The sequence below is a fragment of the Tachypleus tridentatus genome, chromosome 7 (assembly GCF_004210375.1).
Source record: "Tachypleus tridentatus isolate NWPU-2018 chromosome 7, ASM421037v1, whole genome shotgun sequence".
Lineage (NCBI taxonomy): Eukaryota > Metazoa > Arthropoda > Merostomata > Xiphosura > Limulidae > Tachypleus > Tachypleus tridentatus.
This window is the reverse complement of record NC_134831.1, coordinates 64,727,853-64,754,530: the sequence shown is the minus strand read 5'-3', so window position 1 is coordinate 64,754,530 and position 26,678 is coordinate 64,727,853. Positions and strand designations below refer to the sequence as shown.

At 34.2% G+C, this 26,678-nt stretch overlaps 1 protein-coding gene across 1 annotated transcript in view; it reads left to right on the top strand.

Annotated features, from left to right (window-relative positions):
• Window positions 1-16,853, top strand: part of LOC143255840 (bone morphogenetic protein 2-like) — a 59,494-nt gene extending 42,641 nt beyond the window's left edge. Inside the window, exons 4-5 of the mRNA XM_076512159.1 lie at window positions 6,614-6,772; window positions 15,612-16,853. Coding sequence (XP_076368274.1) covers window positions 6,614-6,772; window positions 15,612-16,147 — 695 coding nt within the window. The 3' untranslated portion in view covers window positions 16,148-16,853. The remainder of the gene's footprint in view (window positions 1-6,613; window positions 6,773-15,611) is intronic.
• Window positions 16,854-26,678: the final 9,825 nt, after the last annotated feature.

Sequence of the window (26,678 nt, the reverse complement as noted above, 5' to 3'; positions counted from 1 at the left end):
CTTCAAGGTAGAAAACAGTATCAAGCTCTCGATTCATCTGGTTAAATGGAACTTCAACCACGAAGTACACATCAGAATTGTTGTTGTTGTTTGTAATGGGCTATCGGTGCTCTGCCAACCACGGGTATCGATCCACGGTTTCTGGCGTTATAAGCACGCAGAAATACCGCTGTGCTACTGCATTTGACATAACAGTATTATCCCTTTTTACAATGACCTGTTTCTAGTTATAACCCTCCCCTCCCCCCATAGTTTAGTGTTAATCTCATAAAGTTTAGACATTACACAATGTTTATTTACTATTATTCTTATTGGTTTGCGATGATTATCTTTCACGTTAGAAAATAAGACTCTGATGCAGGTAAGCAGAAAGCAACTCTAGATGTCATTTACCATTGGCTTTTTAATAATTGTTCTTACTTTGATAAAATATACATATGGTTAGAACGAGTTCTGTAGCTCTACACTTATTACAATAGGCAGCCACATAGTATAAAGTTTGATGACACTGAGTCAATAAATACAATTTGATCATTCGTTCGCGACATTTTGTCTACATCATCATGATTTAAGAATATCCTTCAAATCTCAAACACAGGACGATGAAATTCCTATGATGTAATGCAGTAGCGCACCGTAATAGTGAATCTTTTGTTTGTTTTTAAGAAATAAAACCGGTTTTTTTTCATAACGAACGTTTAGATTCTGTAAGTTAATATTATTGTTTAATTTTGCACGGAAGGTTTGGAGTAGTCATGGCTTATTGAGGTATTGCATGTTCATAACATATTTTCATTATTCTGGTGTACACGGATTGTTTGTTTTTGTCTTGTTTTGTGTTGATTTTTGTACTCAAAAAATGTTTCCTGTATCTTTTCTGATGAGAAAACTGTGCTAGAAATATGTTTGATAGCGGGACGTTTTTCTATATGAAGTCAATATCAGCTGTATTTTGCAAATATTGTTAAATAGAGGCATTTAATGTAATAGTCTTAAGTCCAGGACCTTGTAATTGCGCTAACTTAGCGGTTAACAGGCCGTTCTACAAATCAAAGGGTCTAAGTCTCGAACAGTGATCTTTCAGAAGATACTTCGCGTTTTTAGCTTTAGACAAATTATAAAACCTTATTAAATTCTGCTATTTGATTTGAATACCTGGACAAAACTGCTGTGATGGTAGATACTTCCAACTGGCTTCCCTACTTTTGGCTAGTAATTTGAAATTATGGAGAGTTGTGTCTGAATATGAAAGGGAACTTTGACCTGGCCGTTTACATCATGTGAGTTATAAGATAGTATTCAGGTTGAAAATTCCTATTCTGATCCTGAGGTTTTGTATTGTTAACTAATAAATCTATTAAACTATTTTGATTACTGCATTATAATAATAAAACATAACACGCGCACACACACACACTCATATATATATATATATATATATATATACATACATACAATCCGGTGTTCTGCAGACTAAAGTATAAGAATGGTCTTTACTAGAACTATGAATAATTACTGACTTTATTTCACATTGTTATGTTTATATAGATACGTTTAATCGCTTACATATTCATGTTTAAAATAACAATATAACATTGAAATAAATAAATCAATTTCATCTCTGTATTTGATGAAATGTCTCATATAGCTTAATGTGACTGGCCTCTTACCTCAAAATTTAACATTACAGGTCAAACTGTTTGGATACATAGGTCTTAACATGCATGACGGAAAGAGATAATTGATTTCTAGAGAGTATAACTGAAACTAAATATTTTCGTGCATATTAGGTTAGAAAATGACTTGAAGAATTGAGTTTACAAAAGTAAAAGTCACACACATATATGTCTGTTATAAATATTTAATGTGATACTTTTACTGCTTACAGACGTATGAAAAAACAGAAATATAGACATATTTTGAGTCAAATAATTATAATATTTCCAATTTCTCGACAGAATAAAACCAAGTAATTTCCTGTATTGGACTCTTAAGTACACACACGTTCATTTATATGAATGTATATATACATATAACTTGATTATTATATATCAATAGCTACACGACATAAATTTTTCTTCTTATGCAAATCCATAACTATTCCTTCCCTTCCTCGTGCGACTTCATCGACTGGGTTATTCTCATACTGACAGAAATGTAATTACATATTATACACGTGCATATCATGAACTGCCCGAAGATTATACAAAAATATAGCTTTTAACATTACAAACTTTGGTGAACATAATTCCCTCGCAGATTTCTGACGTTAAAATCGACTCTCTTCAGACACGGTACAGAACCATGAGTCCCACGCTAGTACAGCAGTAAGTCTATGGATTTATAACGCTAAAATCAGGGGTTCGATTCCCCTTGGTAGACTCAGCAAATAGCCCGATGTGGATTTGTTATACGAAAAAAACACACGGATTTATCACATTTCTCGTATTCGAAGGGTGTGTCACATCTCATGAATGTGTCAAGTTAGTAGAACTATATAGATCCGAAACTAAATATTTGGAATTACGACCGAATATATCGCTAACAGCTCGAGCAGGGTACGCAACTGATGAATCAATTTATCATAATTTTTATAGGTATGAACTGAATATTAAAATACTTATATTCATTCCTGGGTTGTTGTTTTTTTTTAATTATGATTTGAATTATTAATTTAATAAACACTTGCCAATCACAAATCAGAAAAAAAAAGAACTGAAAAGCTTTCCATTAATTGGTAAAGAGATGTAGGTTTTCCAGAATCTCAGCACTAGTATAAGTATTAATTATAGCACATATGTAATTTCAACATATGTTTGTGTGCATAAGCCACTAATTCCAAATGCGGCTAACTTAAATACATTTGTGAAAAGTTCAGACTTAATTAAGGTATCTGTGTATGTTACAGCATGCGTTAGCCTTCGAATCCACGAATTATATATTTCTACAGTGCCGTACATGTACTAGTCTTGCAAATAAAAGCTCCTGTGGTTTTTGAGCTAGTTTCGTATTTCTCATCTTGCTAAGTTATTTTATTAAAGTTAGGTTAGGCACTATTGCTTAAAAGTACAAAAGAATATATTGGAATGTTAAACCTAGTTTACGTACACTATTTCTTTACAAATGTATATTTTATTTTAAACGTATTCATATATAATACAGCACAGAGATATCTATTAAAATCTTTGTTTTACTTATCGCCAGTTTGTTGGAATTTTTCATACTCATTTCTGAATGTTTGGAAGAGACATTTATGAGATTAATCCGTCTGTTGTTTGGAAAAAAAATTATTCAAATCTTCTTTTTCTTCACACATTGTTGACTTATTGTAAAGACAGCTTTGTCCATTATTTAACATCTAAAAATATTAACTGTTCGTTTCGTTTTTTCCACACGTTCCTTTTCCTCTTTTCTCAACTAACAAGGTTGAATTAACATTTGGCAAACTAGTTGGTCGTCACTGAGAAACTTACAGTACAGTTTATACAATAAAGTGTTCACAGCCCATTTGTACTACAAAATATTTTAAAATATTCCATTACACTTAATAGTTAAACTGAATGTTTAAAAATAGCCTAAGTTTTTATCCCTGCTAGGTATATTTTCACTTCGAACGCCTCAGCTTATGACGCTAAACAAATGGTTTGATTCTGTGCAATTGTGGAGCTTAGCATTTAGAAATAAACGGACAAAGCATTTCGAGTAATTATACACAAACTCTACGTGATACAGAGCTCTTAATTTTACATAAAGTGTCTCTTTCTCGGAACTTGTACCACAACCTGTCAATGTGGCAGCCATGCAGTCTGCTACGTTTGTTAGAATTTAATACTGTAACGATTCTTGAAGCCACTTACCTACGTGAGTAAACTTAGAAAAACATTAGCCTCAAGGTAATCTACAATGCAAAAAAGCATAGGCATCAGAAGCGCATAACATTTATTAACATTGTTATCATTTTTCAGAGCGAGCTATTATTTTATTTACCATCATATGTATTAAGAGTTTATTTATATATGAACAAAGTTGCATTGAAACTGTTTTAAAAAGGTAAATTATTAAGACTAATAATCAGTTATAATACTTCTATATCAGAGTACAAAATAGTGGCGTGACTACAATAAATAACCTGTCTTATCATCTCCGGACAAAAGTTTAATCACTCACACGTTTCAACGCTACTAAATGAAAATGTATTTTATACGTACAGGTATTTGTGCTGCCTGTCTCCTTAGGTTTCGAATAAATAGATTATTCTGTTATAAGGCTTAATTAATTTAACAGACCGCGTAGATTTGTTTGGAGAAAAAACTATTTCAGGCTGTAATCAGTTACAGTACTAACGTTACAACTCAAGTCATAATCGCTTTTAAAATTTGAATCTGCAAACATAATACCTGTTGCTAAGAATAACAAAAACAAATATTTTGCTCTTGGATATTTAGATTTTACTGAATATATCAGGCATTGTTTATATACGTGGATTTCTGTAGGGTACAACTCAGCAACAAGGAAAGTCCAACAAGCTGTTTACTTGATTTAGTCTCAGCTCAGCATTTTTTTAGTGAATATGCCAGGCGCTGTTGCTACATAGAGATTTGTGTGACATGTAGCTTTAAAAAATGAAAATGTAAACAAAGTTGTTAAGGCAAAATACAAATAAATAAATGTTAGATTCCTTTTCTATGAATCTGTCTTGATCTTTTTTTAAATTCTTGAGTTAAGTTTTAAGTTAGACAAACTTAAAGAGGAGCATGATAGGTGGCGCTTTTCTAGCAGAGGCGAAGCCATTAAAGACCATTTTCCTTACCAGTTGTTTAAAACTAATTGTCATCATGATTATCGAACAACAAACAAAATGTTCTTTAACTGGGAGGAGGGTAATTAACTGCCAACTAAAGATAGCTGACCAAGGGAAAGATAATAATGTTCATAAATACAAAAGGAATTAGACTGTGACCCAAATAATTAACCAAATAAAACAAAATTTATCTTTGTTTGTACCATGTGAAGTACAGTCCAACAAGACTCATATGGTAATATGAAACCGATAACGACCTCCGCTCATCTCAAATGTAAATAGGAAATAATATCTTTACATGTGCTTAGAGCACTAATTCTTAGAAGTGAACAACTGATAATGTGCAAAGTTATTTAATTATCATTTTACTGCTTTTATGACATTGATATTAAAGTATATAGAAACCTACATGACAAATTTGACACTAAATTTATTGTTCCGTCAGTGCTGGAAGTGGGTTACAAGAAAGGTATGGTTTGTTTTGAATTTCGCGCAAAGCTACACGAGAGCTATCTGCGCTAGCCGTCCTTAATTTGGCAGTGTAAGACTAGAGGAAAGGCAGCTAGTCATCACCACCCACCGCCAACTCTTGGGCCACTCTTTTACCAACGAATAGTGGGATTGACCGTCACATTATAACGCCCCCACGGCTGAGAGGGCGAGCATGTTTGGTGTGACGGGGATTCGAACCCTTGACCCTTGGACTACGATTCAAGTGACTCAACCACCTGGCCATGCTGGGCCGTAATAGAAAGGAAGATATTCTCATAACAAAGTAGCGGTTCTGTGCTTCTTTTAGAAATGTAAGTAACAACTGATGAAGACCACTCTGAAATTCTGGAGTTTAACTCTGCTGGAGGAAGTTTCTTTAGAGATGACAATAAAATAATACACAGTGAGTGTTATGTCAATGTCTCTGAAAAAATAACAGTGATATTTTTCAACTACAGAAACTAATTGAGCTCAGTCCAATTCGGTATTTTGTGTATGGACTCGAACGTCAAATTTACTATAATTTTCTATTTCCAACAACTACAAAACAATCTCTGTAATTTTCTGGGAATGTTATGGACTGCTAGAAGTTTTCACTTTGAGTCCAAGCTGTTATTGCAGACGAATATGGTTCAATCTTATATTGAATATATAAGGTCCTAGAAAGAGATCATTCAGTGTATAAAACCTTCATATGGTTAAACTTCTTCTAAAATCATGTCTGTATTTTCAACCATGGGCGCCCTATGTGGTATTTGAAGAGAACGAAAGAAATGTATTATTGTGCGCTAGTACGGCCGGTACAGCGCCTCACTAGACAGATTACTAAAACAAAGTCTCTCTTCCCTTATTTGCCGGCCTGGCATGGCCAAGCGCGTAAGGCGTGCGACTCGAAATCCGAGGGTCGCGGGTTCGTGCCCGAGTCGCGCTAAACATGCTCGCCCTCCCAGCCGTGGGGGCGTATAATGTGACGGTCAATCCCACTATTCGTTGGTAAAAGAGTAGCCCAAGAGTTGGCGGTGGGTGGTGATGACTAGCTGCCTTCCCTCTAGTCTTACACTGCTAAATTAGGGACTGCTAGCACAGATAGCCCTCGAGTAGCTTTGTGCAAAATTCCAAAACAAACAAACAAACCCTTATTTGCCACATTTCGTGTTGCACTTGACTCAAAATATGGTTTAATATTATTTATTCTTATTGGTTATTATTTCATCACATTTTAGCTTCGTAAATTGTTGAATGGTTAACTACAAGTTCAAATACAATATTACTATTAACAGTGCCTATATCTTTAAGTTAATACCTATCTATGTCTTTTAGGATTCCTTGTAACTGCTCGAACAATGACTGGTGAGGTAGTGAGAAACGGGATCTTGCGGTTTGCTAAACGTCATCAACATCACGTGAACAAACAGCCCCTCTTAGTACTCTTCAATGATGATGGTAGACCTAGGAAGGGCCCAAAGTTTCCTAGTTTTAGTAAGTAAAACAACCTCAGACGAGATAATAAGTTCCAAAAAACAAAATTCCTTTTTGGTTCTACTTCATTTTTAGCAGTAATGAAAACCTGAGTGGTAGTTGCGTCAAACTAGTATGTTTATAAATATTTATTTCAGTTAAATAAATAATTATGTAACGACTTTTATAAAAAAAAAAGATATTACATTATAGAGTAATTAATTTATTAGAATAGTCGGTCTTGGAGATCTTAAAAGAAGCAAGTATAACTAATATAAACCATGTTATCTTGTATTAGGAAAACAACATTTAACCAAATGAAAACTTCAGTATCGAACCATGTCAGTTTTCATCAGACCTGTTAAGTCGATTATAATTCATGGCAGAATGGAGTTTACATAGTACATCGCGTATAATTTATGGCGCAGCAGAGTTTACACAGATTTAGGTGTGGAAAATTGTGTCGCGTAGTTTCGTTTTATATCTTTAATTTGATATCTAGACCCAACATGCATTATTTGTTGTTGTTTGGTTGGTTTTGTTTAGTCCTGATTCCTGTAATATAAAACATAAAAAGTAATCAAAAAAGCTTTTTTCACTTAAATATGACAGTAACATTCCTGGCTACGCTGACGTATATTGAAACTACAGTTCCAGGCTTAATATAGTATACGTTCTTGTTGGTAACGCGCACTACTATGTTTTATTGTACGATATGATACACTAGTTTCTAATTTTGATATTAAAATAATTTACAAAATGTGTGTATATTTTCATAATGCAGCTTTGAAAGTTCTGTGTGGTACGGTGCAAACAGTTGTACTAGATTTTGGAGTAAAGAGCGAATTAAAGAAATGAAAGTTCAACGAACTCTGAGCTCTAGAAATACAGACAGCTTCAGTCACTTCTTTTCAGTGAAAATATGTAAAACTTGGGTATAAAAATACCTCAGACTATAAATCAAAAATATCTTTAAAACCAAATATATTTAAATACATGCATGTGTTACAAGCGATGGAGAAACTATAATCCATAATTTAAAAGCTGTTTTTGAGCTGAAATATTGTATATGCCCAGTGGGCTTGGCCACGTGCTTTTTCCACACTGCACAAAAGGCTGTTATACAGGGGCTTAAATGCCATAATTTCTCACAACCTATTAAATTACGAGTGTTTTTTTCTTATAGCAAAGCCACATCGGGCAATCTGCTCAGCCCACCGAGGGGAATCGAACCCTTGATTTTAGCGTTGTAAATCCGTAGACATACCGCTGTACTAGCGGAGGGCATTAAGTTACGAAGACAGTAACTTTAACTTGTATTTTAACTAATGAAGTTTATACGTTAACTATTTTTAGCATGTAAGAAATAACGTGTTAGTATTGTGCTTTCTACATTTTTCTTTCTAATGTATATATATATTTATATGTATATTTCACTCGACCTATCTTTATCCACTTAAAGCCCTCCCAAACAATATCACTAATGCCCCAAATACTAGTTAAACTTATTATACGCTGTAAATACATCTTTGCTATCGCGAGAACCATTGACATATTAATTGAATAGGCTATTATAGGTTAATTTAATGTTTCTTTTTTCTTGTGTTTTTTTTAAGATTTCGCGCAAATCTGCAAAACTTTCGCTACGCTTAGCCGTTCCTAATTGCAAACTGATGGACTGGAGGCAAAACAACTGGTCAACATCATCCACTGTCAGCTCTTGTCTGATCCAATAGTGGAATTTACCTTTACTGTTGAAGCGCACTCACAACTCCAAAACGAGGAGTGCAATTTTTTGTAGGCAGTGCAATGCGAATCGTTAGTCCTCGGATTGACAGTAAATATGAGGCCATGCTTCTCCTATTGCTTTGTTTGTTTGTTTTGAAGTTAAACAAAAAAACCACACAATGGACTATTTGCGCTCTACTTACCACACGTATTGAAAGTCTGTTTCTAGCGATGTATGTCCGCAGACATACCGCTGTGCCACTGGAGGGGGGCGCTACCTGAACGGACTGGAAGATTTGAATGTATAGTAATGAAAACACAATAAGTAACTAAAAAAAATTCAAATAATGTTATTTCTAGTTCGACATATCTCATTTTCTAACACAATTCATATAATAAAATTAATTTACACTTCTTGGCAAAAGGAACAATTCATGACTTCGTCTACTTTGATATTTAAATTGGGATTGGCATGGATTTAAGCAGAATATTTTATGTTTGAACAGAGAGAGTTATTTCTTAAGGCGGAGGTTTATTTTTTACTGTGTTACGAGTCAAGACTCCCGGTGCTGTTACAATTGACGTTTGTGCCTTGGAAACCAAAGTTCACGTTTAACGAAAAGTTCGTGTAAGAGCTATCGACCTTTGGTCTAAGATTTATAGTAGCTTGTTAAAAGCTGACTTTAAAAAGGATGTTATTAAGTAGCTGGTAAAGGACGCACTGAACGAACTGGTAATGATTTTCTTTCAGTGGATCAGAACAATAACGTTTTCGAAACCTCTTCCAAACTGATGTATCTCTACTTCAGAGACGTACTCATTTTATAAGTACTTCGTATTTGTATAGTTGAGAAGTCGTTCTACAACGAACATGTTTGTATCATTAATATAGTCAAGAGTAGAACTAGAGCAGATGTGCCCTTCTTATTACGAAAACTCTGCGTGGTTTCGAATGTAGACAAATAGTTATCCCAAATCAATTTAGTACCATCGTATCATCACAAAAGCCAAGTTCAGTTCTTCTAAGCCTAACATCAAGCTCATCAATTCTTATATATATATATTCAAAAATATAAGATAAAAACTACACAGCGGAAAAAGCAAAATGCATTGTAAAGTAAATGTAGTCTGAGGAATTAATACTTAACAATAATGTCATGTATTTATTAATGCCACTGTAAATGTGTGCCTACATTTATACATATATTAAGCTCTTAACCGGTATTTCAACTATTTTTCAAAAAATGTTTGAAAAATAGGCCATATTATTAATTTATTTCTGAGCTAGAATACATGCCCGTACTGGAGAATAATTTTAAAACCACAGATATAGTAAGATATTTAAGTCAATATTGTGTAGATTACCTAAACCTACATCAGACCAAATCATGTATGGATTAAACCATTCACAGAAAATAATAATGAGTGAAATAACACACACACAGGTTCTGAGAAAAAGTCGTTCTGTAATTCAGATTTTTAAAGCTTTTTGTTCACCTTACCTGTTATTAAGATTACATTGCTATAACGATCGTGTTGTTAGATGGAGAGAAACCTTAAAGTTGGCGTAAATCTATATCCTGCGCATGTTATACAAATTGGGTGTATAATATGCACAGTTATTGTCAGATAGTTTAAACAGTAATGGTTCCTAAGATGTTACAGAGGTTCATCGCACTTTATGAGAACGATGTTACAGGTTTTTCGTTGTTTTTTAAATACATGGAACTACATTTTTCACCGTATATCGTGCTGACTCTTGAAATTCATTGCAGCAAGATACTACAAATCCTAGATCCACGTCTCTTGATGAACTTTACACTGACAACCCGATTGAACGTTGTTTCCAAGACTACGCTTAAGCAGTCGAAAGGTACAAACGTCCATTAAAGTTGCTTTGGTAGACTTATTGCATATGTGATCGAATGATATTGTCATGATTTCACTTTCTACGATAATTTCGAGATGTGTCTAGAAGCCTATGAGTCTTCATTGACTTCAAAGCCTTATTTATAATGTTGTTAATGACATCACAACATATGCTCAGCATCACCACAATGGCTTCTTGGCTCGGATATTGTCAGCATCACCACAATGGCTTCTTGGCTCGGATATTGTCAGCATCACCACAATGGCTTCTTGGCTCGGATATTGTCAGCATCACCACAATGGCTTCTTGGCTCGATATTGTCAGCATCACCACAATGGCTTCTTGGCTCGGATATTGTCAGCATCACCACAATGGCTTCTTGGCTCGGATATTGTCAGCATCACCACAATGGCTTCTTGGCTCGGATATTGTCAGCATCACCACAATGGCTTCTTGGCTCGGATATTGTCAGCATCACCACAATGGCTTCTTGGCTCGATATTGTCAGCATCACCACAATGGCTTCTTGGCTCGGATATTGTCAGCATCACCACAATGGCTTCTTGGCTCGGATATTGTCAGCATCACCACAATGGCTTCTTGGCTCGGATATTGTCAGCATCACCACAATGGCTTCTTGGCTCGGATATTGTCAGCATCACCACAATGGCTTCTTGGCTCGGATATTGTCAGCATCACCACAATGGCTTCTTGGCTCGGATATTGTCAGCATCACCACAATGGCTTCTTGGCTCGGATATTGTCAGCATCACCACAATGGCTTCTTGGCTCGGATATTGTCAGCATCACCACAATGGCTTCTTGGCTCGGATATTGTCAGCATCACCACAATGGCTTCTTGGCTCGGATATTGTCAGCATCACCACAATGGCTTCTTGGCTCGGATATTCTCTTTCGCAACATCCACTTCGCAGATGAAAACTTTTCTTATCACTGGCTTGGGATTCGATTTCAAAGCCTAATGTTTTTTTTAAGTGCTCATGGAAAATTTGAATGTTTGTGTTTTTATAAATGTTTGGTCTTTTATTCTACACAGCATAACAGTCTCAATAAATGAATATTTATTTTCGTAAAGCTAGCCCTGGCATGGCTAGGTAGTTAAGGCACTCGACTCGTAATCTGAGGGTCGCGGTTTCGATTCCCCGTCATACTAAATATGCTCGCCTTTTCGGACGTGGGAGCGTTATAATATGACGGTCAATTCCACTATTCATTGGTAAAAGAGTATCCCAAGAGTTGGTGGTGGGCAGTGATTACTAGCTGCCTTCCCTCTAGTCTTACACTGCTAATTTAGTGACGGCTAGCGCAGGTAGCCCTCGTGTAGCTTTGCGCGAAATTAAAAAAACAAACAAACAGTTGTAAAGCTGCTTTTCATTTTATTTTTCTCCAGTTAGTTCATATCGTCGATAATTTTAATGTAAATGTTAGCAAAACATAAATCAAATAATAATCCTATGGTGAATTTTGTTATAACGTTACTGTTAGTAGACTATGTAACACACCATAGTAAACTACTATTTCTCAAATATATATTTTGAAAATTTCTCGCAATCACACCTGCCTGTTGATACTTATATATATATATATATATTATACTCGGATTACGAGTCAAGTGTCTTAACCACCTGGCCATCCCGGGCCTTCTTTTAATAATAATCTTCAAATCAGAATAAGCAAGTAAAGGGCACTTGAATCGAAGTGTGTCAATATTATATCATAAATTGTTTACTTCTAAATCTAATTCTATCAAATTTTGAATAACCCTAAATAACAACACCATTAAATACGATCACTGGATTAAAAAGATAACTAAACTTTAGTTTATATACGAAAGTTCCATATTTTCATGCATGCAAATCACTTCTTTACAGTCAACATTTTAAAGAAAAGTTCAGTATCAGTTATGGGCTGACATATATTTTCATTACGTTATATTGTAATCGTTTTAGCTACTTCATTTTCACATTAAACATTTTTATTTTTCTAATAAAACATTAAGCCTTATTTGTTTACAATTCTTACAATATATATGTAAAAACAGCTCGTTTGGGTTGAGAAAATATTTTACGTAGAGGAGCGAACAACGTTTCGACCTTCTTCGATCATCGTTAGGTTATAAATAAAGGGAAATAAAGATACAACATTTTAATGATTATATTAACAAAATAATATATAATGTGATCACGATATTGACATTGTCCACGTCTTTGACAAGTTTGAAAAGCGTTAAATTTGTTTTCGCAATAAACTGTCTGAAATCTGTCGTTAATGTTCTTATTGTCTCGTAACTCCGCTGTCAACGAATAAAAATGTTTCCCGATAATTGATGTAATCTTTCACTAAATTTTCTGATAAATCAAACTCAGTCAAAACAAGTGATTTAATTCGTTATATGCAGTAAGTGAAACAGAACCACGTGAACAAGGAAATAGGGTTCTTTATCTATTCCCTTGCCCTATGTGATTTAGTTTTGTAATTATGCTAAAGGACTGAACTCGGCTAGAATTTTATAGGTAATAATATGGTACGAAATCATTTTTTTCCTTATTTAAATGTCGTTTCATCTAATTATCCAACATTTTGCTGTGCGTCAACCATTTTATGATCACAAACCATTTCGATATTTTTATCAGAACGAAACTCAACGACCAATTTAGTTTCGATAAAGAGGTATCAAAATTACCTTGTGACTGTAATTTACCATAATAATCACCAACTGTAATTCTCTGTTTCCAAATTTGTTCGTGGGATGTATGTCTATATATGAGGTGTGTATGCATGAATATCAAAGTGTTGGTAATTGATGTAAAAAGTAAATCGTTTGAGACATTCACAATTAGATACAACGTAATTCGCGCCAATGTGATAAGTTACAATAATTAAGAGTTGTAAAATTAGCATATGATAAAGAATATATAATATAAAATTCATTAAAACTTTAAATTCGTAATTAAAGTCCGAATGTCTGATTAGTTAACTTTCACGGTTGTTTCGAGGTGAATCTCATTTATAACAAATATTACGTCATTAAGAAAAAAACCCATGACTGTGTTCGAAAGTTACCTAGTTATCACTTTTTTCCTTTCTTTTTTTCATATATTTTTTGCGTTAAACTGACTGCATTATATCCATGGTTATATACGTATTGCTAGGCAACGGTATAAATTTAGTGCTTTGTGTTGTGCTGTTTTAGAATTCGACCGAGTAGTTATTTTCAAACCTAGAAATCTTGCACAAAAGATTCTGTTGTAACTTAAATTGTAATTTCAGCATTTTTCTCCATATTCAAAAACATTTTTTTCATAATTAATTAGTCAACTAGCGATATTATATTTTAAAATTTCTTATATACAAATAAGAACACTTTTGAAAAAGTTAATCGAGATGTTTATCGGAAATCTTTATCTTTATCATTATAGTATTTTGGTATTTTTAAAATATTTTAACACAAGTTCCATCTTGTTTTTATTTTAATAATATGAATTCAGTTTCTGTAATCTCAAGAATGTGGTTTCAACACGTGTTAAAGAAATTCATTCATCTGACTTGAGAAGTAAAACTAGCAGAGGAGCAGTTTGATGACTTCGGCGGTGTTACTGTGCCACGCCCTACAGAATTACAAACTAAACTACTACGCATTCAGAAGGTAGCAAACCCATCCCGCTGATTATAGAGATCGCGTGCTGCAAGCACCACGTGTACATCTGCTACAAAATTTGTCAGTAATAGTCTTCAATTGGGAACACCGAGAAATGTTTTATTCATATTACCCGAGGGAGATCTGGAACTACGAAAGATTCTTATAAAAAATACATATATGTATATAGACCTTCTGAGCAAGGTTATTTCTTTAATTTCAACTTTAAGTGGAAAGAATCAAGCTGCTTCTCAGGTCTAGTTAGTGAAAACTTTTTTTTATTATTTTAGTATCCCGTCTGCACGAAGACTCAAGTTAGCTAATAAAGTAAAATAAAGTGAAACTTGCTGCTTTATACTACTGGAAGTGTTGTAGAAACTTATTATATAGGGCGTGGTTTAGAGGTAAAGATAACATGTTGAGCATAAGAAAAAAAAACAGTTGTTGTTAGAGTGCTCCTATGATCTATAGCTTTGAATGAAATACATTCGTGAGTTAAGAATAATATTTAATACACATTAGATTACTATTGCTATTACATTATAAGACAGCCCCCCGCTAGTATAGCGGTATGCCTACGGATTTACAACGCTCAAATCAGGTATTCGATTTCCCTCAGTGGGCTCAGCAGGTAGCTCGATGTGGCTTTGCTATGAGAAGACACACACACACTCATGAGACAGTTCACCTGTCTGGTCTTTCTATGTTCACGTTTTAAGATGCTGATTGGCCATGTGGAGGAAACCCCCCCCAGTGGCTCAGTGATAAGTCTGAAGTTTATAATGAAAAAAAAATTCGTTTCAGTACCTTAGGTGGGCACAGCACAAATAGCCCATTGTGTAACTTTGTGTTTATTAATAATAGAAAAACAAAAGAACCCTGTAACTTAGCTCTGTATTTCGAAGCTAGCAAGTCGGATTTGAACTCGTGATATACCACAAAATGTCTCCCTGCACTTCAGGCTGCGAGTGTGTTATAAGAATGGCAATCAGTCCTTTCACAGGTCTGGTGGGTTGTAGGGTGGTGCCGGCTGATTTCTTTCATTTCAGTCAGTAATTAAAAATCAAGTATGACGACAGAAAGCCATAAATACAGTTGCAAATGTTAATGTTCTGTAATTCATTCAAACGGATGATTATTTTATTTTATTTATCTTTAGGGGGGTAGAGATGTAATGTGGAAATGCAGCAGCTTAAATTAAGTAACAAAAATACATACTACGAAAGGTCCTCTCACATTCGCTTAGTCTTGTTGATGATGAAATACGTCGTTCAACGGTGTTTTATAAGTTTAGATGAGAGAAATGGCTGATGTGGAAGTTGATGTTGTTGTTTTATTTTCTCGCTCAAGCATTTGTAGTTTGTATATCTGTGAGGTCAGAAAATATCGAATTCCAGTAAATTAAGGATTCAAAAGTACAGCGTATCAGTTACACTGAGAGGAACTTATGAAATATTTAAATAAAAGGTAGCAAATTTACTTTGTTACTTGAGGTACTGGTTAGGCATACTTATCTGAGCACATTTTGGTATAACTGGCTTGAAACGTCACGAAGATATTTTAAACTAGTTTCTGACTTTCTTGATAAAACATTTCTCTTTAAGATTTCCGTAGCTATGGATATCCTGAACTGGCTCGAGTACAACTTGAAATCTCCAACAAAGAAAACTGGAATCTGAATATAGATGAGAGTCAATGGGTAGACGGAGAGAATGACGATACAAGATCAAGAGCTGAGAGGTCTGTGGATGAAGTGAACACAGAAAGAGAAGAAGACGGATTGGTTACACAAGCAGAAGCACCTCAAGTTTCTTCGCCGTCTCCATCCAACGATTGTACTCGTCACGAAATGTACGTCGATTTTGAGAAGATTGGATGGTCTGGATGGATAATATCTCCTAAAGGATACCATGCTTATTACTGCAGAGGAGAATGTTCTTTTCCTCTTGGTCAGAATCAATACCCAACCAACCATGCCACTGTACAGAGCATTGTCCACGTGCTCACCCCTGGTGTCGGAGATCCTTGCTGCGTTCCAAACAAATTGCGCCCAGTCAGTTTGCTGTACTTTGATGAACATCAAAACGTAATTCTCAAGCAATACGAGAACATGGTGGCCGAGAGCTGTGGCTGTCAGTGATGGCATACATTATTTTTTTTTGTCACAGTTCTTTTTTGACCGCTAATCTAGGCAGCTTGCCAAATTACATATACTTCCAGTGACATATGTTTGTTCGCCAAGAACTCCACCTGGTAGCTGATGGAACGGACTAAAACAGCGGCCTGCATTTGCTCGCCTTTAATATGGTGCTTTATCGATTTGGCGACATAAAGGGATCGTACCGATAGCATTCAGTGGAGCTTCTGACTGAGATGTCCTTTGTGTAACAAACAGTGGTTCCAGTCTAAACAAAAAACACTGAGTATTTGTTAGCATTGGTTTTGGGGTTTTCTCTTGCCAGTTGTTTGGTTGATTATTTGTTTTAAAATATTGTTTTAACAAATGGTATCATAATCCCTGTAATGTTTCCGTGAAGCCTAACTTTGAACTCAAAACTAAAATAATTCTTTTCGTGAAATATTCGTATCTAAAAGCAATGATTATTTGTAAATCATGACGTCGTCAAGTCCTAACATAACATACTCCACTGTAGTATTTTAATCTTATGTTATCATTAAAATATATTCTTTAATTTATTTTCGTCATCTCAAAACGATTAAGACAACGCTTCTTATTATAAAGATTTGAAAAATAATAACATTATGGATACGTAAACTCACAAAATAAAGATTATATCAGTGAAAAAAAATAATGTAATAAATGTATCTGTTGAGTTGTGTCAAAATACTTTCTCGTGTACTTTGTTATTTCAATGCATTTTTTTCAAGTATACAAACACTTTAAGGGAAGCTTTGAATGACGAAAACGACTGACCATCGTGGTCAAGTAACCTTTACCATGTTAGTCTCTGAAATTTAATCTCATGTAAATGTTGCAAAAAGTTCAAAGCTGAAAACAAAACAGTACGATCCTCTCAGTATTCGGTAAGCGTCGTTTACACACACACATAAGTATATTAATATAGATTAATATTTATGGTTATTATCATTAGAGTTTGTTTTGTTTTTACTTTCGCGCGAAGCCACATGAGAGCTATTTTGCGCTAGTCGTCCTTAATTTAGCAGTGTAAGACTAGAGGGAAGGCAGCTTGTCATCACCACTTACAGCCAACTCTTAAGGATTGACCGTACATTATTACGCCCCCACGGCTGAAAGACCGAGCATGTTTGGTGTGACGGGGATCCAAACCCGCGACCCTCAGATTACATATTCTTAAAGAATAAACGAATTAAACATTTTTATATCTATTATATACATTGAATTTTTATATAAATATTATTGCTTCATACACTCTACACTTTGTTGTAGATAGGGTTAGGGATAGTTTGTTTTCTAGGCTTGCACAATATCTTCAAGAACCATAACTTTAGAAAGTTTTAATGCCATTTAACCCTATATGGAACATTAGTTTTAGTATGTAGTTTTTCAAAGCAATAGTATATTCCATTTTACCAAATTGTCATTTTATTTTTTATTGCTTATAATTCTTAATGCTAATTATCTCCATGACAACAATGTACTTTTGCATACCCCAAGATGTCTTAACAAAAAATATAAAAAACTAATATAAATCTCTCTTAGCAATTATAAAAATACAGAAGACTTTAACAGTAATAATCATCACTGTTCTCAAGTAACAGAAAAATTAGACATTCACTAAAACATATTTCTAACTTGTCTTTTAGTACAAATTTCAAAATTACCGGAAACCATTCATGTTCTAAATATTGTGTACTAGCTTACTTGAAAGGTTTTTATTATTTATTTTCGTTCAAACCTGTTTGGCTCGACATGGCCAGTTGGGTTGAGGCGTTCGACTCGTAATCTGAGGGTTGCGGGTTCAAATCCCCAACACACCAAACATGCTCGCACTTTCAGTCGCGGGGGCGTTATGATGTGACAGTCAATCCCACTATTCGTTGGTAAAAAGTAGTGGTGGTGATGACTAGCTGCCTTCCCTCTACTCTTACATTGTTAAACTAGGGATGGCTAGCGCAGATAGCCCTCTTGTAGCTTTGCGCGAAGTTCAAAAAGAAGCAAACATTATTTATCCCATCCTACACTGAGATGGCAAAAAATAATAAACACTGCAGCGCTAATAGTAACAATGGGTGGAAAGTCTTGTTTTTAACGGGTTAATTTTAACTGAAACTAATAAAAATATCGGAAATCAAAGAACAGTAAATTTATAACCTGAAACTAAAGTGATGTTATATTCTGTGTATGCCTTTCAACTTGTTAATGTTCTTCCTGCTCATGGCTCACAAAACATCGTATTCAAGACAAGAATGATACAGAACATATTTATTTATGAGGTTTTGTGAAGTATTTGGCTCAAAAATGTTTACTAAATTATGTGATAGGTAGATTGTTTTTTTGGCGAGATATATACGTACATATTTTTTTCTAAAATATCTGAGAATAAAAATTTAGTGTAAACAATAGATTTTTGACTTGCTATGGATTAGACTGAGAGAAAGACAAATTTGTAAAAACTTTTGTCACGGTTAAGAATTTTTTTTGGGAATAATTATTACACAAATAATAGCAATAAAACCTATTTAACTTTAGTATTTTTTGTATTATATCACACGTTTGAAAGCTCTAGGTTTCAAATAAGTAACTTTTATGTTTCTGTGTATTATGTAGTAAAGAGAAACTGAATATTTTTTTCTGAAATTTTGATTTCGCAAGTTTCAAAAAGTATTTTAAGGGTGTGTTGGAAACCAATACCAAAAGCGATAAAAGGGAACGAAGGGTGAAGTGCACCAATGAAAAAAACAATAACACCGTTAACTTCTAGAAAACTGGAAATTTTATAATAAAAAAGAAAACCAGTGAAGATCTAAAACAAGTAATCGTTTCATCTGTTAACACTTGATTTGCTTTCCCTCAAGTTGATGCAGTATGAAGTATAAGTAAACAGATCGCAAGATTACACGAGTAAGAAAATTCAATGTAATCTTCTCATGTTATTACAAGTTGAGTATATCGAGGTGGATAAGTCGATCGATTAATTCCAAGGCCATGTCTCGTGCTGTTACTACAAGACAGGACAATTTTGTCATATTTCCTGTTACACAGCGTGTTTGAGTGAGAGCTACATTCTCCTGTAGCCCTAGTGACTGCTTTGTATTCCCAGCCACACACAAAGTACTTATACACGCGAAGAACTTGCTTCTACCCTCAGGCAGTCAAGTCTATCAGGAAAATCTAACAAAAACCAAAAGAGCTCTTTAAAAAACCATAAAACTAATCTACTTGTAAAACAGTCCATTAAATCTCCAAAATGTTTCAGACCTTACTGAAAACAGTTCTATTAGACACAAACAGGATTATTAATTCGGTGTTGTTTTTTACGCGTGTATAATAATTTCATATTATACACCATTTAGATTAAAAACTTAAACTTGCTATTACTTAAGCATATATATTATTTTAATCCTAACATATAACATAACTTATTAGAAACACCGAACATTCAATTTCCAATAATCATATGAAGTTTCACAAAACGACATGACAACAGTAAACTTGAATTATTAACTAAAGTAGTTAGTACTTCCGCACCATTGGTTTTACATACAACCAGTTACACGAAGGTCGATATTAGTTGCCTATGAAACATTTTAAAGTAGTTACAAATAATATACTATGGAACTAATTAGCACTAAAGAGGGAAAATAATATTGTAGCTGCTGAAGTGCTAGTTTGTGAGATATGTGCAATGTTGAAGCGAGACATGCAAAGAATGTTCTTTCATCTCGATATGGCTGGCGAACTTTTAAACATAGCCATATCTTGTTTAAGTTTGTAAAACATTCTAAAATGTGCATCAGATGTTCGTTACCTTTTTTAAAATAACTTCCTTCATAAACCAGCTTTATGTTAAGTGTATTAGTTCCGTCATAATTAGTCTCTTAAGGGAATGTTATTGATTTCAGATTGATTCGAATCAACATGTATAAGAAATTATTCCAAAATAATAATTTTTTGCGCCTTTTAAAATTTCTTCTCAACCGCTAACATTTTCTAGAATATTTTTACCAGTGATGTCGTTTACTTTAACATGATGACAAAATTGCATCATTTTTATAAAATAACTTGATAAACCCTAGAAAATCAAAATATATTCAGGAGTTTACGCAACAGAAACTTCCCATACTTGAGCATCAACAAACTACACCACCTCAGCAAAAAGAAGACAATAGAAATATCTCATACTTCAGTAGTAACAACCAATAAAAACTCTCCATACTCGAGTAGTAACAACCAATAAAAACTCTCCAAGTTTGAGTAGCAACAACCATTAGAAACTCTCAATACTCAGATAGCATCAACAGTAATAATGTTTCACCAACGTACTGACAGTAGAAAATCTTTATACTCCAGTAGCAACGACAAAGATAATACTCCACAAACAATAGAAACTTCTTATAGTCGAGTAGCAACAACAAAGATCACACTTCAAAAACGTATCAAAATAAGATTAATTTGTGTTATCTAGCTCATAAAGGTATAATTTATAATCCACGCCGAGAATTAGTTGTTTGATATAATTGTAACAAGTAAAGACAATAATATTAAAAAAGGAAGTGAATGTAGGGATGGCTAATATCAATGTTTCCAAAACAATGCAAACAAAAAATAGTATGGATGACAAATGCCATCTTTCTACCAACTACTTTTTGAAAGATTGATATTGGCTATTCCAAAATTTACTTCGTTTTTCGAAAAGATTTTTTTTCTTTACTTGCTAGGAATGTTGTATTGATAACCAAATTCTAAATACAATGAGATTCCAACTGTAACATTTATTGTTTTTTTCTATCATCGACTGGTAATTCCTGTTTCACCCTGTACTTAAGTTTATAAAGAACTCTAAATGTCTGCAGGAAAGCTAATATCAATGGGTAATGATAACATCATTTACACTAGAACTGTAGTTTGTTTTAAATTACTACTAATTAACAATACTTATAAGATCGGATGTTTCATTTAAAACTACACCACCTCAGTGAATTTAGTTGACTCCAATATTTTGGTTTTTGAGTTATCGTGTAATAAAAAATCAAGAAGAACAAGAAATTCATATTTTTGCTGTAATATTTACATACATTCTCAGAACCTGTGACTCAGTCATTATATAGATATAATTATAAAAGATATCACTGTAGAGTGTTGTAGAGTTCTGATGGACTGTTGAGGAGATATTCAAAATACCATTTCCATGAACAATCCGAGCCATACCGACAGAGGCAGCGTAACTGCCTGTCTGATACTAATATAACATAAAAACATGTTTATCAAATAAATAACTAAACCATCAATTTCACAAGTTTAATTACTAAATGAAATCATTTATTTAAACTAGTTAAATACAAAGTTTGAGCTAATAACTCATTGGTTTTTCAACCCTCAGAGAATTTTTCGTACACTTGGAAAAAGAACGTTATTCATATTTACGTATAAAAACGAGAAGCGAATCAGAACTTATTTCGAAAGGGGGGACATCTAGCGGTACTACAAAAATATATATTTTCGACTAAGTATTGATCCTCCAGAAAAAATATAAACTGTAATATATATTTATTACTTATTCTCATTCAGGTAAAAAGAAATTATAGCATTATATTATTTTAAAACAACTACAGTATTTCGGTTTAAAATACTGATACAAAAACTACAAAATCAAGTTCAAGAACAACTTGAATACTAAATACTGCAAGTAAAAGTTTCATAAAGCATTTAAGAACGTGAACACAAGCAAGTAGAATTATCATTTGAAGTTAATAATATATTAATTGTATTATTAATTATCATATAGCATATTCATAAACCTGCAATAGCATGCATGTGGAGTACAACAAATTACAATGTGATTAAACAAACAAAAGAGAGACAGACATACAAATGGTTTTCTAATTTTTCTTCTAAGCTCAAAATATGCTAAAACTGCAAACATCCTGCCTTATCCTTTATGTTCATGGTTAGTCTAATATATAACTGTAGGATCGGCATGGCCAGGTGGTTAAGGCACCCGTCTCGTCATTTGAGGGTCGCGGGTTCGAATCCTTGTCACACCAAATATGCTGGCTCTTTCAGCCGTGGGGGCGTTATAATGTACGGTTCAATCCCTGTATTCGTTGATAAAATAGTTGTTCAAGAGTTGGCGATGGTTAGTGATGGCTAGCTGCCTTCCCTCTAGCCTTACATTGCTGAATTAGGGACGGCTAGCGCAGATAGCGCTCGTGTAGTTTTGCGCAAAATTCAAAACAAACCAATCGATTTAGCAAAATTACGTTCCCGTTAAGAATAGGCGCTTTTAAGCACTCCAAAGTTCTTAGAAGCGACAAAAATGTTTGTATTATTGGAATGTTTGCATATGAGATTAATATATACGCAATGAAAACAGCAAATATGCTGTTTCTATTCATAATTTTCAAACTTTGACATCGAAATTATCCAGCCACAAAATTTTGATCAAAGAAAGCTATTTCTGATTATAATTTCAAAATCCTAACTTAGGGAAAAAAATTCACAATATTTTCGTAAAAAAGGTCTATTGCTTTAAAGTGATTGACTGTTTAGTTTTACATACGTGTAAGTTAGGCCAATTGTTTGGTAAGTTTGTAGAATTTGTGGCAAAAGAAATAAAGCGTTTTCCATTTCGCTAAGTGAACTGGATTTGAAATTATTTTACACTATTCTCAAAAAGAGACCCCTCAACAATAAAAGCCGTTACAACAATGCATCTATTTTTCATACGATGATAAAATTTGTAAAGTTTGAAACAGTCGAAGATTACACACATTTCTAACTGTTACTGTACTGTTGTAAAATAGACTTCACTTTTCATCTGATAAATATTTTATCAATTTGTATTCTGGATTTTATTTTTGCCTACTGTACTTATATTTGTTTGTTTGTTTGTTTTGTTTTTGAATTTCGCCCAAAGCTACACGAGGGCTATCTGCACTAGTCGTCCCTAATTTATCAGTGTAAGACTGAAGACAGCTAGTCATCACCACCCACCACCAACTCTTTGGCAACTCCTTTATCAACGAATAATGGGATTGATCGTAACTTTATAATGGCCCCTTGGCTGAAAGACGAGCATGTTTGGTGCGACGGGGATTCGAACCTGAAACCCTCAGATTACGAGTCCAGCGCCTTAACCACCTGGCCATGCCGGGCCCTGTACTTATATAAAATATTATTGTTCATAATATCTTAATAAATACTAAGTAATAAAGCGCATCCTTCTAGTTTTACGAGGAAAGATTGTAGAATAATTTGATTGATTTTGAAAGAAGTAGTGTGGTGATTTAACTATTTAAGTCAGTTGTACTACATATTTCACGTCTTACATTTGTATAAAATGTGTCAATAAATTCTGTACTTACTTCTGAAAATTAATGTTTGTGGAATTAAAAGGTTTCATAACTAACTAGCAAGGATATCCGACAATACCGAACTTAAAAAACTAATGCTATAAATGGATCGTTGTTTCACTGATTTTGAGCTGATAACATGAAGCGTTTGTTCGATACAAAGGTATCCTGGTATTAAACATCACTTTCGTTTGACATTCATGCGCCTTGCTACCGGTCAGTTGAGATCTTATTTGCAATATTATCAAGGCGATAAAGTCGTAAAGGATTCCAAAATTGAATATTCTTGTGAAATTTCTTATACATTTAAACTCGGTTTTTGAGTTCCAGTTCAGTTTTAAATTGCTTTAGCCAGTTTTTCACACAATGGACTATCTCTGTTCTGTTTGTTTGTTTTTGAATTCTGCGCAAAGCTACAGGAATGCTATTTGCGCTAGCCGTCCCTAATTTAGCAGTGCAAGACTAGAGGGAAGACAGCTAGTCATCACAACCCACCGCCAACTCTTTAACTACTCTTTTACCGTCGAATAGTGGGATTGACTGTCACATTATAACCCACCCACGGCTGAAAAGGCGAGCATGTTTGGTGTGATGGAGAATCGAACTCGCGACTCTCAAATTACGAGTCGAGCGCCTTAATAACCTGGTCATGTCGGACGGATTTTTAACGTTATAAGACCTCAGATTTACTGCTAAGTCATCAAATGATATTGCTTGTATAAACAGATAAACAAACGTAAAATTCTTCTTTGTATAGGCCTATCTAGATCTGTATGTATCTCTCCTCATTTCTATGAGACGGAAATATTTTTTCCGACATACGAATACACAAATAACAGAATATAGAAACTGTTACTATAAAATATACTACTGTAGTACGTCAGGTTCAACAGTTATTTTTGCATCCACAACATAAGATATATGTCCATACTGCTTCATGCGAAACAGTTTCTCCGAATAAACATTAAAGCTAACTCCAGCGCATCATCAGAAAATTTATGTTTCTAAACCTCTATTTATACTGAGCACGGAAAATTACCTTATATTATTGACCGAGTTAGTAATACTAGCATAGTGCTATAATTCACTTTCATTATGAATAAACTTCGATAAGGAGCATAAATATTTTTTGCTTTAATCTCTGAAATCGGACTTAAGATCTTATATTCCATTTTTAGGGTTAATAACACTAAAATCCTGGGTTATACCACTGTGGCGGAACACAGTTCAGAAAGCTTATTGTGAGCTTTGCGCCAGAAAAGAAACGAACTGATATTTCATTAGACATTTAACTATCTAAAAGATATAACTATTTATCTCAAATACACAAAAAATGAAGATTATCTGGTAATAAAAACATCCTACAGAAAAAGAATAACGTATCACTGATGAACATGTATATATATACAGCGTTTAAAAATAATGATATTAATAAACTCCGAGTAAAAGTCATTCGAAAATGATAATCAAGGTGTTCATCTCATTCCTGTCGATGAGACAAATAGAGATAAGATCCGAGATGTAGAACCGAGTATGTACGCGTTTTTCTCTTTTATTCATCGTTTGATTCAGAAATGAGAAGAAAACTCAATAGATTAACTAAACTTGAATAATAATAAGTGTATTTTAAAGCACAACCACGTTTGTCAAAAACGAAAATAAAGACTAAAACAGACGATGACCGAAGAAAGACTAAAACAGTTCGAATCTGCACATATTCATACAAATTCAAGTTTGACCACTTTTGTCTGTCTTAGGCCTGTTACATTAAACTCTAATTAGTTTTTTTTTTAAATGTCAATATTCTTCCAGTGACTCAACTGTAGGTCTGAGTGCTCACTCCGCCAAAAACCGGTTTTCGACACTCGGGGTTGGCACAGCACAAATAGTCCTTGGCGCAGCTTTGTGCTTAACAACGAACAAACAGCGCCTGGTATTGGTTTGCAGACAAATTTTCAATTAATTGATTTTTAACACAAATCAATGAATTTACTGATCATGAATACCAAAAGTCACAAAAGCTTGAATTCAGAAACTAAGCCCCGATATAGAAGCAAAACTGTTCCACGAATTTGATAGAAAGATGTTTCTAAGCTTTTCAATGCAAAACTACACTGGGGTTTATCTCCGCATTACCACATCTAATTATGAACTAATAAACTGCAGGAAAAGCAATCAACAAAACCTATAGCCAACTCTTGGTCCATAATAGGTTTGAAAGCCTATCTTATAGCACACTCAACGCTGCATAGCGCGGAGTGATATTTTGAGGCAACGGGACGTGAATCTTGAACACTAAATTTCACATTCCGGGCACGATATTCTAACAAAGCTAAACCCGGCCTTATAAGAAAATATGTAACAGTTATTCTATAATAAATTAATAATAAAATTATATATATTGTATTTACTATATAACATCATACAACTGATGATGTAAATGCTGCTATGTCTGGTTTTGATGTATAGTCCCTTACTCATCACTAATTACGCAAAATACCTTCGGTGCTTAAATAGCATGTGATACCATCGCCTTTAATTATCCATTAGTATTCAACGAACTAACAGGTTAGCTCTTGAAAGGACATTCACAAGTAAATAATTTATAGCCAGTTACTACCAAGTCTGTCGTATTCTGGACTACCTGATGAGCCTTGCGGAAAAATTTCGTCGGCACTGTATATGACGGATAGTGTAGTTGACATATTATTACGTATTCTACTTTGCTTTCATTCATACGTTATTAGAATGATGACGCATTAATACTGATTGTACTTTAATTTAAAATACAATAACACCAAATTTTGTTTGTTTGTTTTTTTTAATTTTGCGCAAAGCTACACGATGGCTATCTGCGCTTGCCGTCCCCAATTTAGCAGTGTAAGGCTAGACGGAAGGCAGCTAGTCATCACTAACCATCGCCAACTTTTGGGCTACTCTTTTACTAACGAATAGTGGGATTAGCCGTTATATTATAAAGCCCCCACGGCTTAAAGGGCGAGCGCGTTTAGTGTGAAGGGGATTTGAACCCGCTACATACAGAGTGCGAGAGTCGAGCGCCCTAACCACCTGACCATACAGAACCAACAGCAAATAAGTCAAGATAAACTAGACAATGCTTATGTACCAGACAGAGATTCAACTATGGTGTTGAA